The following is a 17,163-nucleotide window of genomic DNA, read 5'->3' as shown; positions in this document are numbered from 1 at the left end:
GGCACTTAGTTCTGTAGCTATGGTAGCTACCAAAAGATGGATTTCGTGGGAACAGATGGTGCACTTGGCTCAGAATGAAAATAGTTGGGAATTTTTAATGTTGATTCACAAAATATTTAGTTCCATTTTTCCATAAAATCACCCAAAATAAATCTGTTTTTTCCCCCATATAGACAAGTTGCCGTTTCCAGATTTCTGATATATAAGGGGAGCAAAGTGTTGGTGGTAGTGTCATAACTAGGAAAATTTGGGAAATCCTGTTTTCTGCTGAAATTTCATGGTGTGGGTGTGAAGCTTTACCTTGAGGAAATCTAGGGATGTTGCTTTATTTTGTAATAATTTAAGTCTTTATGGGCTGTCCATGTGTTTCCTGACACATGCCAGGAAATTTCTGCTGTTGCTGTGTGGTTGTTTAGGTGGACATTGAAGTTGCTCGACTGCAAGGTATTTTAAGGATTGTGATACAGTGTGATAGCCTGATAAAGGGTCATTGCAGTCGTTTCCCAGTGGGAAAGTCTCTCCTGCCTGGTGAGGAGTGGAGGAGGCATGTTAGGAGTTAAGGTGGGGAAAGATTCATATTGAATTGTCATGATATGAAGTCCTTTTCCTTTGCTGTTTGACCTATGTTATTGCTCTCTATAAAATGTGTATAAACTGTGTGTGTATGTGCATACATAAAATATATGTACATGAACTGTACTTGTGTGTATATACATGTATGATATCTGGAGGATTTCTAGTGTGGAAAAGAAGCATAAGAAAACCTGACACTACCTGAAGACATTTTAGATTTTGGATTAACTGAACTACGTGAATCTTAACACTTCCCTGTGACATTGTAGATTACCTGCTATGGAGTAAAAGAGTTTTAAGAACAGATTAATTTTTCTATCTGAAAAATGCTGTTCTAAAAGGATTTTAATGGTAAATATTAGATATGGGAAATAGGGAACACTGTGTTGCCATAAAATGGATATTACTGGACACGAAGGGGATCCTTTATCCCTTTTGTACTTTCCCCTCCAATTTAGGGTTAATTGAAGTTCTGAGAAACAAATTACTGAATTTCCTTCTGGTTTAACTTGAGGTCATTTGAGGATCTGAATGGCATGTTCTCCCTGCAGGAGGGCTCCTGAGACCTTACCAGGTGTCCTTTGTCACATGGACTGTGACCCAGACAGTTATTTCGAGCACTTTAAATCCAGTAAGGCTCTGTTAAATGGGATCAATGTAAGTCAGCAAGCCTAGCTGCAACTTAGATTTTCTTTATATAATCAAGGCATTTGCTTCTGGTAATACTTACTGTTTGTGAAGGAGGAAGGCTGGAACAAATACAGTTTAAATGGTCTTCAGGAGCTCTTGTGCCTTACTGTAGTTTAAAATGTTAAGAAAAAGCTTGTTTATAATTGCAGACTTTCAGTATTCTGTTGCGAGTTGTTCCAGCATTGTCTAAAGTAGTGTAAAAAATTATATGGTAATGATTCTTGTGTTACAGATTTTTTCTATTTCTGTAGTGTAGATAAAATGTGACTTTCCATAAAATGTAACTATCCATAACCAAACTAAACTCTTAGAAAACTGTGCATCAAATAGCCCAAACATATTTAAAGCAAGCACTGCAATATGTTTCATGCCATCATTCAAGAGACTGTATTGAAAGAGTCACACTTAAAATAGTTTCTCAGTGGTTTATTGTAAATTGGGAAATGAAAAACCACTTTTTGCCTTCTTATTTTAATTGTCAAATGTATGAAGAAGGGATTTGTGTTTGTAATGTTGCATTTTGGACTGCAGTCCAAAAATCCTGGAATGGGTGGGTGGAGAACAAGAAAGAAATTTCCTTCAGGTAGGAAATGTCCTGGTATGGTTGATTGTTAATTAAGTAACAGTGCTTATTAAATAGCAGTTCTCTTTTTTTCTTTTTCTAATTATTATTTTTTTATTTATTACCCTGTGGTCTTACTATGTTAGAATACTTCTGGGTTTTGACATAGTGGCTTGTAGACATTTTCTCAACTCTCCGGGCTGCTGAGTTTTGCTGTGGAGAGTGAGAACTGTGTGGCTCTGTCTACGTAAGAAACTCTGCTCACATCTGATTAAGATCCAAACCTGTTTCCAGATGACATCTGGAAACATTTTGACCTGCTAGTGGAGGGCTGTTCCTGACCTAATTAGCTTGGTGTTATAGCTAGCTCTCTGCTGCTTGGTGATTTTGTTCCTTTTTACTTCATCTGGTTCATACTCCTCACTGAATGTTACCATTTAGGGTACTAAAGTTTAAAACAAAATTAGATTTTACAATCTGCTGCTTTTCCGGTCAATGTTTCAGTACTTCTAAAATTTCATGTATGTAATCATTGGTTATTCAAAGTACAAAGAGTAGAATAATTCAGCAGCTGTATGGTTTGCACATGTCAAGATGATAAAAAGGAGGGGGATGATCAATCTAAGTCTTTTTTCCTGTGCTGTAGGACAAAGCACTACTTCTTCCTCTGCTTCTTCCTCTTAACTCCGTGACGAGTTTCTTCTAGTTCTGGCTGAGTGCTTCTTTTCAAGAGGTGGCATTTCTAAAGGGTAAATGTTACTTGCGAGGTAGACTGTATGCTGTATTAAGGTATTTATATTTTCATTTCTTTCAACTCTGCTTAAAAAACAAAGGCTGCCACTATTTCTTCATATGCACAAGGAAAATATTTTTTGAGTTGCTGTGCAAAACAGGTCAAATAAAATTTAAACAAGCTCCAGCAAATGCATACTGTGTATCTTTTCAGTACAGACAAATAAAACTGAAGGGAAACAAGTGGTGACTCAGTTAATTTCTGTTTGCTTGAATAGGAGAAGGGACGATAATGAATTCTTGGAGTATAATACAGATTTCAAGAAAGTTCATATGAAAGACTGTTTTCAGTGCAGCAGAAGTACTTCCTGGTTGAAACAAGTCCATTCTTAAGATAGTAAAAACTAAACAAATGCTCTTATATGGCTTGAGAAGACATTTTTTTCCTTTCCAATGTGCATGCATGTAATGTACACTGTATTTGGTGTTAGCATAGTAATGTTAGGTTGAAATAGTAAAATTGGTAGGGGCAGTAAGGTTTTTGTTGGTTTTTTTCAAATGTATGAACGCAGTGGAACAGATGTTCAGAACAGCATGGAATATTCCTTCTTCCCCATCCCACCATCCCTTTCACACCGAGCCATCTGGAAGGGACTATGAGCAGGATGAGCAGCCATCACGCTAAGAATGAGATTAACTTGTCGGCATCTTTTGTTGATACTTTAAACTGGTCACTGTTTGGTCAGCAGAAAGAAACAATGTGAGGTCTCATTATTGTGTGTGCTTAGATTATTCGTGTGGATATGGAAAGAAGGCAGAAGAGAAAATAGGTTCAGATATACGTATTTGTGAAAACACTTCTATATGTATTTTTCCAGAGTTCTTCAGTCCATGCTCTTCATGTACTTTTTTTTTACCCTGATTTTTTTTTTTTACAGCAACAAGTATACCATGTGTGGATGTCTTTCAGTTTACTCAGTTGGATTTCTTTAGTACCCTTTAGCCTTATATGTTTTGAGAGAAAGCGTAAATTAGTGTTTTGTCTTAGTGAACAAAATTTTGGTTAGAGAAAGGACAGCTTATGGACTAGAAATGAAAGACTCTAGTCATCTGTGAAGGTGCCCTGGATCATCTGTATTCTGATACAGAATGAGTAGAAAAGGGTGGGTGGATCCGATGCTGGCAAAGCGATTGGATTCAGTACAGCAAGCTATTGTATTGCGAAAATTGTGAAATTCCAGTAGATTTCAGGTATCTTAGTAACATTAGGTATATCAAGGAAGATTAAAATGTGTTTCTGAAGAAGAAATTGTAGAAAAAACTTAACACACAGCTTCAGTGGGGCCACAGTGTTTTTCTTCCATTGTTTTGTGTTTCTTTCAATGAAGAGAGTTTTAAGGAATGGAAATCTGAAATTAGATTCAGGAAGGCTATTTGAAAATGAGATACTTAAAGCCTGAAACTACTACTACTGTAGTGCTTTAAGTTATTCCAAGTGAGAAAGTAATCAGAGAAAAGTGACAAAACTCAAGATCTCCAGCTTTCAGATCTCAGTTTTCAGAGAAAGATAAGCATGAGAAAAAGAAGAGACTTTAAAACTAGGTGAGGGATATTTATAGATTTTTTGAGGAAAGCTTATCTTGTGAAGAAATAGAGTGGTGAAATAAAGTAAATATTAGTGTTTTTTAAAAAAGTACATCAACATGAAAAATATACTGTGTATATGTTTTCCTGTATTTTTATAAAACCATAAAGCCTCTTTAAAAAGTATGAAGATTTAAATGACAACTTAAAAGATCCAATGTAATTTACTGGCAAAGATTTTTGCATATTGGGCAGTGGAAGAAATTCTGTGAGTATAAATTGCAGAATGCATTAATTTGGACAGTGAGAAAACTTAATACAGGAAATTCATTCTGTATTCCCTAGGTATGTTGTAGTTGTATACCTGGAAATGGAGATAAATCAGTGCAGTAACTTCAGTTACTGTCTTCATTAGTGAGAAATACCTTTATTTCTCCCTTTAACAATGATGAAGCCATTTATTGGATGACACGTATATGATCCCTTATTTGGAGCAGGAGATGAAACTTCATAATCTGTGTGTACTTCATAATGATAAGATTTTTATTTCCTTAGAAGCTTCTGGGAAAAATACTGTGAAGTGGAAAAGTTACTCTTGGGATTGTAGCTTTGTAATATTTAATTTCTATTGAGATGAAAAAGTTAGTGCAGTAATGTTGAAGTGGTCCCCCAGTCTTGTTCACTGACTTGTTTGCTTGGCAGTAAACTGTAGATACAGGTACTTAAGTAGAAGTTAATGAGACCTTTGACACTTACAGAATGGCAGGTGCACAGAGATAATCTTGAACTACAAGCAATGCGAAGATGGGGTTGTAAAATGAAGGTAAAAAGCCCCCCAAAATACCCATCCCGGAAGTTTTGGAGAAAACAAGGCATATTTCTGACTTCAAAGTTTTTGATAGTATTTGAAAACCTCATATTACAGTCTGTACTCTCAGGGAAAGAATAGCTACTTAATTTCAGGTTAAATCATTCTCAGGACCTCCTTTTTCCTGTATTAGTGAATGTTCTCTCTTCTGTGCTTGTTTAGAGTTAATGTGAAATATTGATGAGAGCTAAATTTAAGGTACTTGTAAATGTTCAATACTGTGAAGATCAATTTGCTTTTTTCTCTCCCAGCTTTTTAATTCGTGGAATTTCTGAATTAATACCTTCACCTTTTAATGGGTCTACAAACTATTGTGATGCAGGCCCACTGTGTTAAGAAGTAGCTGTTGTTCGACCTTTTACATGCTTTTTGAAGGTGTAGAGGGTTGACTGGGAAAATATATATCCATGAAGTTTATTTAGGTTGTAAATAAATAAAACTAAACAACATCTCCCTTCTCCTGTTGTCCTTTCTCTTGTCATTGCTTAATGTCTTGATTTCCTTCATAACATCATTGGACCATAAAATCTGCCCTGAAGATCTCAGCACAGACAAAACCTCTGCCAAATAAAGAAAACAAAACAACCGCCCAAGTTGGTGAACCTTCAGAAATAGCTCATTGCAACAGACATTAAAAAGTTCTATTAAAGAAACAAAATAGCTTCAGGGATTTCTGTGCTTATTTCATCATTGCTAATACTTAAGTTGGTATGATGAGAGGGAAGATCAGAAGTGGTGATCTGACGCTATAAAGAAAAAATACCCCTGATTTCATTCCAGCCTTGACTGTCATTCCTTTCACGTAGATCTTGCAATCAGAAGGGAGATCTGTGAAAATGGCATTAATAGAATTGGCTATACATTAAATTTTAGTGGGGCACATGTTTTCTAGGCGTTTCACTTTACATGTTTTGTTGAAAGATGTGGTTTGCTGTGGATAAGAAATGTTCTTGATTTTTAGTTATCCTCAGGAAATAGCATTCTCTTAGACTTTGTGCGTACTTGTATCAAAAGTCTGCCCTTGCGTCAGCAAACTCATGTAAAAATGGGAAGAGTTGCATAAAAATTATGTAAAACTTGAAAAACTTGTATATGAACTAAAAAATACACTCCTTTAGATTGGGATAGCTCTAATAAAAGTAAAGTTGTTGGTACTTAAGGCATAATTGTTAAAGCATTCTTTTGTTTTGGTATTTGTTACATAGTAACGTGGCTGAGAGAGGAATTGCATACTTGATAGAACTAGAATAACTAGAAGATGCTATTAAAAATCACTCTTGTTTAGATGCCTTTTGATAAATATAAAATAATTCTGGGTCATTGGAGCACTGTTATAAAATATTTAACCATCAGTTATTGTATTTTTTTTTGCAGGATACAAAATATGGATTCCAATTCTTGTTAGAATGAAACCAGTTTAAAAAAAACCACAAAATTTCTGTCTAATGTCATTCATCTGCTCTTTTAGATCCTGAATTCAGTAACTTCTAGTTTATATGCTAGTTCCAGTTTATTTGTTTTTAACTTGTCATTCCTGATAAGGTAGTAAGTGACGGTACTTGATGGCAAGTAGGAAAGGTTCAAAACATCAGGTTCCCAGTCATTTAGGACAAGGAAAAACTGAAGGGGACATATGTTAATGGCATATTCATTCCTTTTCTTCCCTTAGGATGACAGGGATAGCAGTTTATCCCTGTTGCCTTTTGTGTCTTGAGAAGAATGAAGAGCCTTTGGAGAACAGGGAGATCTGAGATAACGGTGACTGGGGGATGTTGGAAAATGGGGATGAAGAGCATCTCCAAACCCAGTGCTTGGGATCTTTGATCTTCCTGCTTTTCCTTCTATTCCTGTTTAGCACATACATGAATGTGAAGGTGGATGATGGTAGGCTATCCAAAATTATGAACTTGAATAGGAAAATGAGCAATAATACCAAATTGGATGCCATTCAGAGATGGGAATTGTGTGTTGAATTGAGTTTTAGGACATTAGGTATGGGAAAACTTAGCTGTCTGCAAACATCTAAAATGTTGAAATGCCCTAGACACGGAGACTGTGATTAGAATGTAGTAACTTGAAACTTGATTGTGTGGCTTCAGGTGAGGAAACTGGCAGTATTTCTGTGGTTTTATGAGGTGAAATGCAGTTCTAGATTCACACACTGAAATTAAGGTGTGTGCATAGCAGAGCTTACACGAGGTGTTTGAGCTCACTGTGTCATTTTTGTATCTATCAAGAGATGCAGTGATTTAGTTGCTCTTTGGGCTTTTGCTGAGCTCAAATATATGTAGTCATACAAATTTAGGTGCTTAAGTTTGAATGGAATCCCATCTGGTACATTACTTATAACAAGCTGCATATTCAACCCATCTCTTGTTTTTCTTCTCCGTAGAAGGAGAATTGTGGTATGCTCTCTTTCTGTAGAGGTCTGTGAGATTCGAAAATGAAAAACTTTAAAGCTCTCTGAAATAATAGAATGTATTCATGTATTTTTTTTCATGTAAAGAAAACTCTTTTTCATGGTAAAACGTTTAACTTTCTGGTATTTTACTGGAGGATATAAGAAATCTCTGAAGGGCTTAAAAAATGGATTGAACAGTGTCTTTGAGAAAATGTAATAAGTAAACATTAACAAGTAAAGGGTCTGTTTAATGAATTGGCATTTGTTTTGTGGTATTAGTGAATATATAAAAAAACCATGAAATTCAGCTGCATATTTTTAGCACTAGTGTAAATTGCAGTACCTTTTTGGGGATGTGAAAGGACAAAAGGCAGGTGTGGGGAACAGCTAGTGCTTTGAGTTTTTTGCCAGTTGCTCAAACACTTGAAAAACCCAGCTTGTCTCTTACAATAGGCATGCTCTGCTGTTGTTTGGAAAGATTGTACATTGTGTTTGTCATCTTTCATGTTTGTTACTGTACAGCTGCTTTCTACATGATTTTTAAAAAATCTGACTTGCCAAGGCAATGTCAGATTTCTTGCGTACTGTTTAACAGCTGTTGTCCAGAGGAAGGTGGTCTGACTTGACCCTGTGAGTATTCCTATGACTGCAGGGAAAGAAAAGCAAAAATGCTTTGATTAAGTCCTTCTGTACCACACTTGCCTCTACAGCAATAATTACTGGGATAAGTGCCTTCTAATTTTAAGACAAAAGGCAGTTATGCAAGTAGTTGTTGGGAGAGGGGGGGAGAAAGAAGAAAAAGGGAGGTGAGGGTACTGAGAGACTGTGTAAAATCTGAATTTTAATGGGTTGATCTAAGCTAATTGAAGCTTCCGATGCCCTTTCCTTTCAGCATGTGTGTGGAAGTAGAGTTGCTGAAGCCTGTAGAGTTTTGAGAGTGATGTCCATTTGTACTCAAGTCAGAGTTCAGTCCAGCTAGATGTTGCATCCAATCTACGTCCAGTGAGGCACACATGGATTTAGTGAGATGTTAAGTGACATTTCACCATCTTAGTTTTCTTCTTTCTCCTTTTGACTCCTCCCATTTTTATGGTCTGATGCTAATGTCTCATTTCAACTGCAGCCAGGTGTACATATGCAATATAGCATCTTTCTAGATCCTTCATCTCTTGTGCCAGATGCACCTGCTGGTTTAAAGCCAGCTGTCAGACATGGGTGGCTCTGCACAGGGAGTGGAGTTGGACCTATTTATCCCAGTTGTAAGTCTCTGGCTTCATTGTATACTTAGCTGGGCAAAAATGTGTAAAAGAAAATAATTATAAACTTATGATGGGGACCAATCTTCTGAACTGACACAATTTTTGAAAATAATAACTTTTTTGCCTTAGATTTTTCATTTATTTGTAGATGGAAGGTGTGCTGGTTTTGGTTGGGGTAGAGTTCATTTTCTTCATAGTGGCTAGTACAGGACTCTGTTTTGGATTTGTGCCGAACAGAGGGTTGATAATATATAGCTGAGCAGGGTTTACACAGATCCAAGGCCTTTTCTACTTCTTGTACTGCCATGGTGGTGAGGAAGTTGGGGGTGTATGGGGAGGTTGGGAGGAGACACAGCTGGGACAAGTGACCCCAGCTGACCAAAGGGGTATTCTGTAGGAGGCGTGTTTTAGGGATTCTGGATGAGGCATCCTGGGAAATGAAGTCCCGAATGTACTCCCTTGCACATGGGCAGTGAGATACCCCATGGTGATTGGTCATGTGTTGCTTTGAAGTGCATATAAAAGGCGTTGTTTGCTTCCAATAAATGGATTTGGTTGATGGACCCCCAACCAGCTAGGTCTGTGTGGGTTTATTATTTATTATATTAAAAAAGCCATAGTATTCCAGACCAGATGACCTCATGCTCAGTATATAAAGCTAAGGGAAGTAGGAGGAAAGGGGGACGTTTGCAGTGATGGTGTTTGTCTTCCTAAGTCACCATTATGCATGATGAGACCCTGCTGTCCTGGAGATGGCTGAACACCTGCCTGACCGTGGGAAGCAGTGAATTAATTCCTTGTTTTACTTGTGTGCGTGGCTTTTGCTTTCCCTTCATTCCAACCCATGAGTTTTCTATCTTTTTGATTCTCTCCCTGATCCAGCTGGTGGGGGAGTGAGTGAACGGCTGTGTGGGCCTTGGTTGCTGGCTGGGGTTAAACCGTGACAGAAGGGAAGTTACTAACCTCTGTGTTGTAAAATTGAATATAATTTGCTGAATCCCAATGTGTTTAATACAGTGACATCACAATGTGTATCTTGTCTAGTAATAAACTGTGACTGAATGTGACTCAAAATAGGTGGAAGATGAATGTGGAAGGCAGTGGAACTGCCATTGCAAATTCTTGTTTTCTGCACCTAGTAACACAGTCTCCTTTGTCTGGCTGAACCTCATGAAGACCCTGTAATTCAGTGTCTTATTTTGTCTTGATTTCTTTTTTTAAACTGTTGTTACTTAGGTTTTGAAATAAATTTAACCTCACTTCTCATGAATTTTTTTTTACAAAAGATTAGGTTTATTGGTTGTATATGGTAAAGAAAAGGGTGGTAGTGCTTTTTAGTGCAAGGGCTTTTTACTTACTGATGAGTTAGTATCTGAATAGGTCTGTAAGTGCTTGATTCAGATAGGTAAAGATTTTAAATTAGAAGAAACTTCTTGCAATTGCAGAGTTTTTTTATTTTTCCTCTGATCAGGAACAGGTAATGGATTGCTTAATTTGTTGCATATATTTACTCATCAGTGTTCAGTTTACCTTGTGGAATTAAACCTCATATTGAAATGAGGTAGCTACGTAGTAATTTAAATCATGCATTCAAATATGAGAGTTGTTTATTTCCCACTGCTGTCAGCCCAGCTGTGTGGTTTAGCCTGCCTTGTAAAGAAATGTCTTGGGTTGGTCTTTCACCTCCCCTGGTAGCTCCTGAACCTATTGGACCATTTTGTAAAGAATTGATGAGAAAACGAAAAGCTCAAACAGTGGTTGTATGTTTTCTTCAAATTAGCTTTTATAGGCAAAGAAGAAAAATATGTGGAGAAGGGACTTAAATTAGAGCTCCTGGTGAAAGGCATTCTGGTTGTACTCAGTGTGGTACATGTTTCGAGAGGTAGCAAGCAATTAGCTGGGCACTGTGCAGCCAACTTCTGACTGGGCCCAGGGTGTCATGTGGGTTAGTGGGAAAAGGTGGGTGAACTGCAAAAGGTAGGAGTGGGGCCAGCTCTGAGAATGCTAGACAGAAAACCATGGGGGAAACCAGGCTTTAGTCTGGTGGCCTTCTTGTATAAAAATTTAAGTAAAATGGGTTAAAAAAATGAGAGTATGAAAAATGTAGTAAAACATATTCCCAGTAATTCTCTTGCAAAACTAACCCCCCACGAACCCCAAACCTAGTAGAATGGTTGCCTTGTTCTCCAGAGAGTTTTACTGATGAATTGCACATCAATATTAGTTCAAAGAAAGATAATTTTTTGAGATGTCAAATCACTCATCAGTATTTCAGGAATTCTATCGTCCTACTTGTAGGGAGTCTTTTACACCTTTAGTTTATATGACAGTGCTGTTCATGTTACAGAGAAAGCAAAAATTTGTAGCTTGTGAGTTGAAATAATCCTGAGATTTGGAATTGGCTGCTTTAGTGCTAATTTATGCTCCTATTAATGTATTTCTTACTAATTATGCTTTATGTGAAATGTAAGAGTGAGAGAATTCCTCCTAGTGATTTTTGTTTAGTTGCTACAGTGCACTAGCCTATTTGCAGTGTGATGCTGCTAGATGTTGCTCTTCGGTAATAGTGACTTTCCAGTTTTGATCTATTTTTGTTGAAGTTCTGAAATGTGTTTATGTTGGATATTAAGTAGTATTTTGAAATGCATCTGTTTGTAGAGGAATACAAAATCATAAAAGAGAAAGGTTTTTTTTTGGTTTTTTTTGTTTGTTTGTTTGTTTGCTTGTTTTTTGGTTTTTTTTTTTGGTCAAATATAAAATTGTTCCTCCCTTACCTCTGATGTGTTGTTAAAAATTTAGCAAACTCAGCTGGCCTTAAATTCTGATGTACTCAAATAAACTGTCTCATATCAAGAGATGTAAAATATAATTCAGCACTACTGTTTAGAAGTCATGACCTTTTTCCTTCCTGACCTGTTATGAAATAGTCTTACACTTAAATAATTTGCTTTTTGTTCATTGAAGTTATTAAGCTTTTGGAAATGTTCCTGAGAATAAAATATTTTAAACCTTTGGGGTGAAGTCATTACAAAAAGTACTATGCAACATTTGAAAAGCAAGAAGATATTTTTAATTTAGTAATGTGATTTTAATTAGAGAAATTGAAGCGCTACTTTAGTTGCTTTAGTTCAGTAAAAAAGAAATTTTCAATTAAGTCTTTTCCAAATGACCTTATGTCCTTGGTAACACTGTAACTTCTCATTCCATAAAATTTTGGTGCCACATGGTCCTTAAACAGAATATTATTCATAGGAAGTACATGGGACATTGAGTTGCTTGTGTTTAAAAAAAAAACGTAATCAAATTGACTCATAATTGTGTTAATGTCATTTTAAAGAAAACTTGTTGAGACACTTTTGTAGCATATGCTTCCCTTTTTGGGGAATTCTCTCCTACTTGGGCATCCTTGCTCTCAAAGCTGGTCTCTGCAGGATAATGTTTTCTGTGCCATTGTGCCCTTTTGTGATGCTTTCATATCTTTTTTTGTACTTGTCTTGCCCATCCTAGTCTTTTTTTTTTTTCCCAAGAAAGTTCTGACAACTTTAGTTATCTAGCATATGTCTTTCTGCATCTGGCATGTTGCCAAAAGCTGTTCAGTGTGCCCATGCCCCATTCAGAGTGTCATTCACACCACCTGTGGAAAACCAGCTTCTTCTTTGTTCTCGCTCAGCCTAATTTTGAGAGGCACTTGCCTTTATGTGTCAGATGAATTTATTATTTTTACTGAACGCTGTCTGAGCGGGAATGGGTCAGGGTCTGACGTAGTCAGAGGGCTGTAATGCACAGTCAGTCTGTTGGTGGCCAGCTTGCCCAGGCAGCAAGCCAGCTTGCTCCAGACAGCGATCTTTCCTGCCACTCCTGTGGGGACTGCCAGTTTTTTATAAATGCAAATGTGCCCTGAAGTCCAGTAATTCTTGTACTGCAGCACAAGTCTGTGTGTACAGTAAATCTTACACCAAGTCTAAGGCAAAAAACATAGATTATCCATGTGCCCTGTATCCTCTGCTGATCTGCAGTGCTTTTGTCATGTTCTGGCTTGAGTGCACAACTCCAGTGCCTTGGTAGGAATTCCATAGGAAGGCTGAGGCAAGTGCATTAGAAGAAGAAAGGTGAGTATTTTTTGTAGAAAAAACCTGAATGTATGCTACACTGATTCATAGCTCTTAATTTCATTTTTGTAAATATCATACATATTTGTTTGTAAATTCCAGGTTGTGAGCCATGCCTTTGGTGAAAAGGAACATTGAACCACGGCATCTCTGCCGAGGAGCTCTGCCAGAGGGAATTACAAGTGAACTGGAATGCGTAACAAATAGTACCCTTGCTGCTATCATACGCCAGCTAAGCAGCTTAAGTAAGTATCTGTAACTTCCTGCAAGTATTTGATTCCTGATGAAAAACTGAAGAGATGAAAGGCTTTAAGATGGCTTGTTTTAAATAGAAAAATTGCAATACCACTAATGTATTGCAATAATATTCTATTTCATTGCTTTTATGTTATTATATATTTTGAAGTTTGTTAAAGAAGAGAAAAACCCAACCCTCTCCTCCAGAAAAACATTCCAAAAACCAAACAAGCGAAAAACCACCATGGGGGAGGAGGTAACCAAAACAAACCCAAACCAACAAAAACCTACAGCATAGAAAAATCAGAAATTTTTCTAAGCCGAGAGAAATTAGTGCGAAAAACAAGACTAGCACTTGAGTTATTCTTGCCTTTTGATTCTGAAAGATGAAACTAGCAAACGCTTCTGCTTCTTGGCATTAAATGACACATTTGACTGAAATTTTAGTTTTTCTTAATGTGCTTTTATTTCTTAAACCTTCTCTTTTATATATGTGTCTGGTGAATTCATATGAATGAAATTAAACACATTGAAAAAATGGCACTTGCTGAACAAGCCTGTAGGCTCCTGTTGAGGCAAGCTAGCATCAGCTCCATACAGAGGAGCCTACACACTACACCTGTCAGGTGACACCAGCACTAGCAATTCTAGAAGCATGACTGGAGTGTTTGCAGGATGAACAATATTTTTAATTAAAGAGGGAAGAGTTGGTTTTTTTTTTTTTAGAGTGTGTTTAACAATCAGCAGCTGTTGTTTGTGCTAATAACTCTGGTTCTTGAAAAGAAATTACTGCTTCATCAGTTGCTTCAGTTTGTAAATGGAAGTGGTTTAAGAATATAAGAGTCTGCATGGAGCTTAGACTATGGGTACCACTAAGTCTGGTGTTCAGTTTGGGAGGATAGGAAAGAGCCTGCGCTTAGGGGAAGAGAACAAGAAACACAGCATTTCCTGTTTCCAGTAGTCAGTGATTTAGGGATTTTTCTGAACTGGAGGTCCATCTGAATCATCCTATGTAACAAGCATTTGTAAAAGTATCATCTGTGGCATTACTTAGAGTTGTTGAAATAGGGATTGTGCTTTTTTCTTGTCGGATGACCTGTGACAAAATGTCCCTCAGTAGAAGTTGATCTATTTCTTTCTTTTGATACCTTCTTACTCTGGTAAAATGAAAAATAATGAAAGGTGATTTCATCTTGTGTATTTCCATAAAAATTTGTGATTTTATTAATTCTTTATCGTGTTCTACTAGTGATAACCTTTCCAGGTTGGAGTGTCCTGATCTGTTAGTACTTTTTTAATAGAAACTATTTTATATTGCTGATCATTGTTATTTCTACTTTGGATATGTAAGTTAGGGTATGTTGCGGGTTTTTTAAGGTTGAGTGTTGAGGACTTCAGATCATATTCAAACCAGACTTTTTCTGTTTCATCATGATTTCCCTAAGAATTTATACAATTTTGATTGTTGCTAAACATCGTTATTTTCAGAGGAGTTTCCAAGTGATTCTCTGATCTTTCTCGAGCAGTAACTGCCAATTTAGTGGCTAATGTTATTTATGGTTAATTTGTGTTTGCATTGTCATTGTTTCCTTTACTGTTTTCTTAGGCATTTGCTTGGTGTTGACATCCGTACGTTTCAGAAAAGTGAGAAGAATGGCTACTGCTCTTAATTACATGAAAGGATACCTGATAAGACCTCATTTTGGTACTGCACAATGATTGCCCAAGTGTGGATAATACACTTGTCTGACTTGCTAGGAATGTCTAGCTTTCATTTATCCAGATTTGATTTTGGGGCTGATGTGTCTGTTACATTGTGTGTTCAGATCCTCTTATGATTGTTGCTGAGGAACTGGCTACTTATATCCATATTCTGAAGTTTTCCCTTACTGGATCTGTCGGGTCATCAGAAGTGTTTGTAGATAGGCCCTAAAGTTCTATTAGTGTTGAGTTAAAGATCTGTGCATATAAATTATATGTCCTTTGTTTTAATAGATGAATACATGGTATTTAATGAGTGAAAAGTACCACCAACCTCAGCCACAGTCTAAAATCTGTTATGTTTGCAGTTTTTTCTGCAGGCAGTGTTTGTTTTGCCTGTGTTTCAGGCCAAGTGGGAGCAAGGAAATGATCATAGAAAAAAGCTGTGCTGGAGCTGAAGCAGTATGTCCTGCTGACAGCATCAGAGCTTGTTGGTGTTCCCACAGCTTGAGGCATAAAGAGAGCAAGTACAGGTCTATCTCACAGTCACACTGTTTTTTTTAATGTTGCACTGTGAGTTCAGTGTGGATTTTAAAAACTGGCAGGTCTGTGCTGTTGCATACAAATTTGGCTTACTTCTGCCTTTGCTCTTTTCAGGAGACATGAACAAGTTCCTATCCAATGGGAATGTGCTCTCAGGAGAGCTTTTTTTCTATTATGTTTTCAGATTAGGGTTCATTTCCAGCCAGCTGGCTTGGAGCACAGACAGAGTGAGCAGCATTCTGTATGAAACTGTGCACTTTTGTATAAGGCAAAATGTTGTCTGGGGACTCACTTCCACTTGGGAGGAGAGAATCTACTGCTATAGGGAGGATTGGGAGCATTTGCAGCCTGTACCTGTAAGTACTGTGATGCTTTACCTACTAAACATAATCATGGAGCAAAGACTTGAACGCTTCCACAAAATACTCCCATGCTTTTGGCAGTGGGGTTTGGTCTGATGACTGCAAGACTTCAGCCAGTGAAAAGGCTGCTTTCTGCAACAGGATCTCTTGCAGGATGGTTTTGTTCCCGAGTTTTACGTATGTCTATATATGGGGAAGAAATAAGAAATAGCATCTGATTGTTGTTGAAGATTAAATATTAAAAACTGTATGCCCTCCTTCACTGAACTTTTCTTAATTAGACTGCAGTCTGTACATTAACAATACTCACTGTGTTTCAAGTTGCATTACCACTTGAAATAATTCCTTTCTGTGAGTCTTGAAATATTTTGTATTTTTCATGTTTTTGACTTCTCTGTTCATTCAGATGCTACCTGTCAGGTTGAAATCTTACCTACATGGATATAAAACATCTGAACATAAGTACAGAGCTACTTTCTTTGACCCATGTGCAAGTGATACCAAACGGATTTTGCTGTACAACATAAAATGGAGGAAGTGTCATCTGCAGAGACTTGGAAGACTTTTTCTTTCACTCAGAGAACAATATCCACCAGCTTGCCTCCTAGTATTTACTTGGGTAGATTGGCCACTGGCTCAGTTTCATTGGTTTTCATGCAGGCCTGAGCACACTGCATCCAGCTTTGTGTCACTGTGCTCTTTACTACTGCTGAATCAGGCTGGATTGGAAAGTTAGCTTTTTTGCCATTTAGTGTCATGCTAGAGGTACTGTGAGAAAGCAAATGAGAATCAAGACCTAGTCAGTAACAGCCTACCACTTTTGCTCATTTAAAAAAAGGAGAGGGGGAAAGCATGAGTCTAATGTTTCTAATTAATCCAGTTACAAATGGGTGGGTGGAATCACTGTCTTCTGCTCCATATTGTGATAAAATGAGCATATCCTGGATGAATTCCAGTTTGTGGAACAGCACATAGTTCTGTGGGACATTTCAGTCCTTACCTAGGACCCTGAGGAGAGCAGTAGTGCAGTGCTGGCTCCTTTTCGAGCAGCCTTAGTGTCATCTTTATTCCAGTGTCTGACAGAATCAGTTAAGCTGGAAAAAACCTTTGAGATCGAGTCCAGCCTGTGACCAAACACTGCTGTGTCAACTACACCATGGCACTAAGTGCCACATCCAGTCTTTGCTTAAATGCCTCCGGACACCAGAATGCCAAGTGAAATTACCTTCTTGCTTTCATAATGTATGTTCGTGGCGTGAAAAATGGTAACCTTTCTAATGCACTCAAAGTCTTTGTCTTGAGTGTGTTGTCCCCAGTACTTGTGTTGTGGAGCAAGGAATGCAAAGGAAAGCTGTACTTTTCAGACTCAAATTATGTGAATGGAAACTAGATAGAGTAATAAACACATTGGGTTTCCAGTTTTCAGACAAACCAGCATCATTGTTGAGTTCCTTTTATGGTACAGCACTGAGCATTTTGACTGCTGACAAAAGATACCTTTGGGGTAATGTGATCAATGTGTTACTGCATGCTTTTTTGATG

At 37.4% G+C, this 17,163-nt stretch overlaps 1 protein-coding gene across 6 annotated transcripts in view; it reads left to right on the top strand.

The window, feature by feature from the left end:
* Window positions 1–17,163, top strand: part of WASF3 (WAS protein family member 3) — a 68,077-nt gene that overhangs the window by 29,331 nt on the left and 21,583 nt on the right. For 3 of the 6 annotated variants that reach the window (XM_027652012.1, XM_027651975.1, XM_027651984.1), the window contains exon 3: window positions 12,881–13,023. In XM_027652012.1, the coding sequence (XP_027507813.1) occupies window positions 12,891–13,023 (133 nt within the window). In that variant the 5' untranslated portion in view covers window positions 12,881–12,890. Of the gene's footprint in view, window positions 1–9,168; window positions 9,254–12,445; window positions 12,779–12,880; window positions 13,024–15,515; window positions 15,616–17,163 lie in introns of those variants that run through there. The other 3 variants (XM_027651993.1, XM_027652002.1, XM_027652020.1) reach the window with 3 other exon arrangements.

The sequence above is a fragment of the Corapipo altera genome, unplaced genomic scaffold (genome assembly GCF_003945725.1).
Source record: "Corapipo altera isolate COAL_440 unplaced genomic scaffold, ASM394572v1 0, whole genome shotgun sequence".
In the NCBI taxonomy this organism is placed as follows: domain Eukaryota; kingdom Metazoa; phylum Chordata; class Aves; order Passeriformes; family Pipridae; genus Corapipo; species Corapipo altera.
The sequence above is the reverse complement of the archived record's forward strand: the minus strand, read 5'-3'. Positions and strand labels throughout refer to the sequence as shown.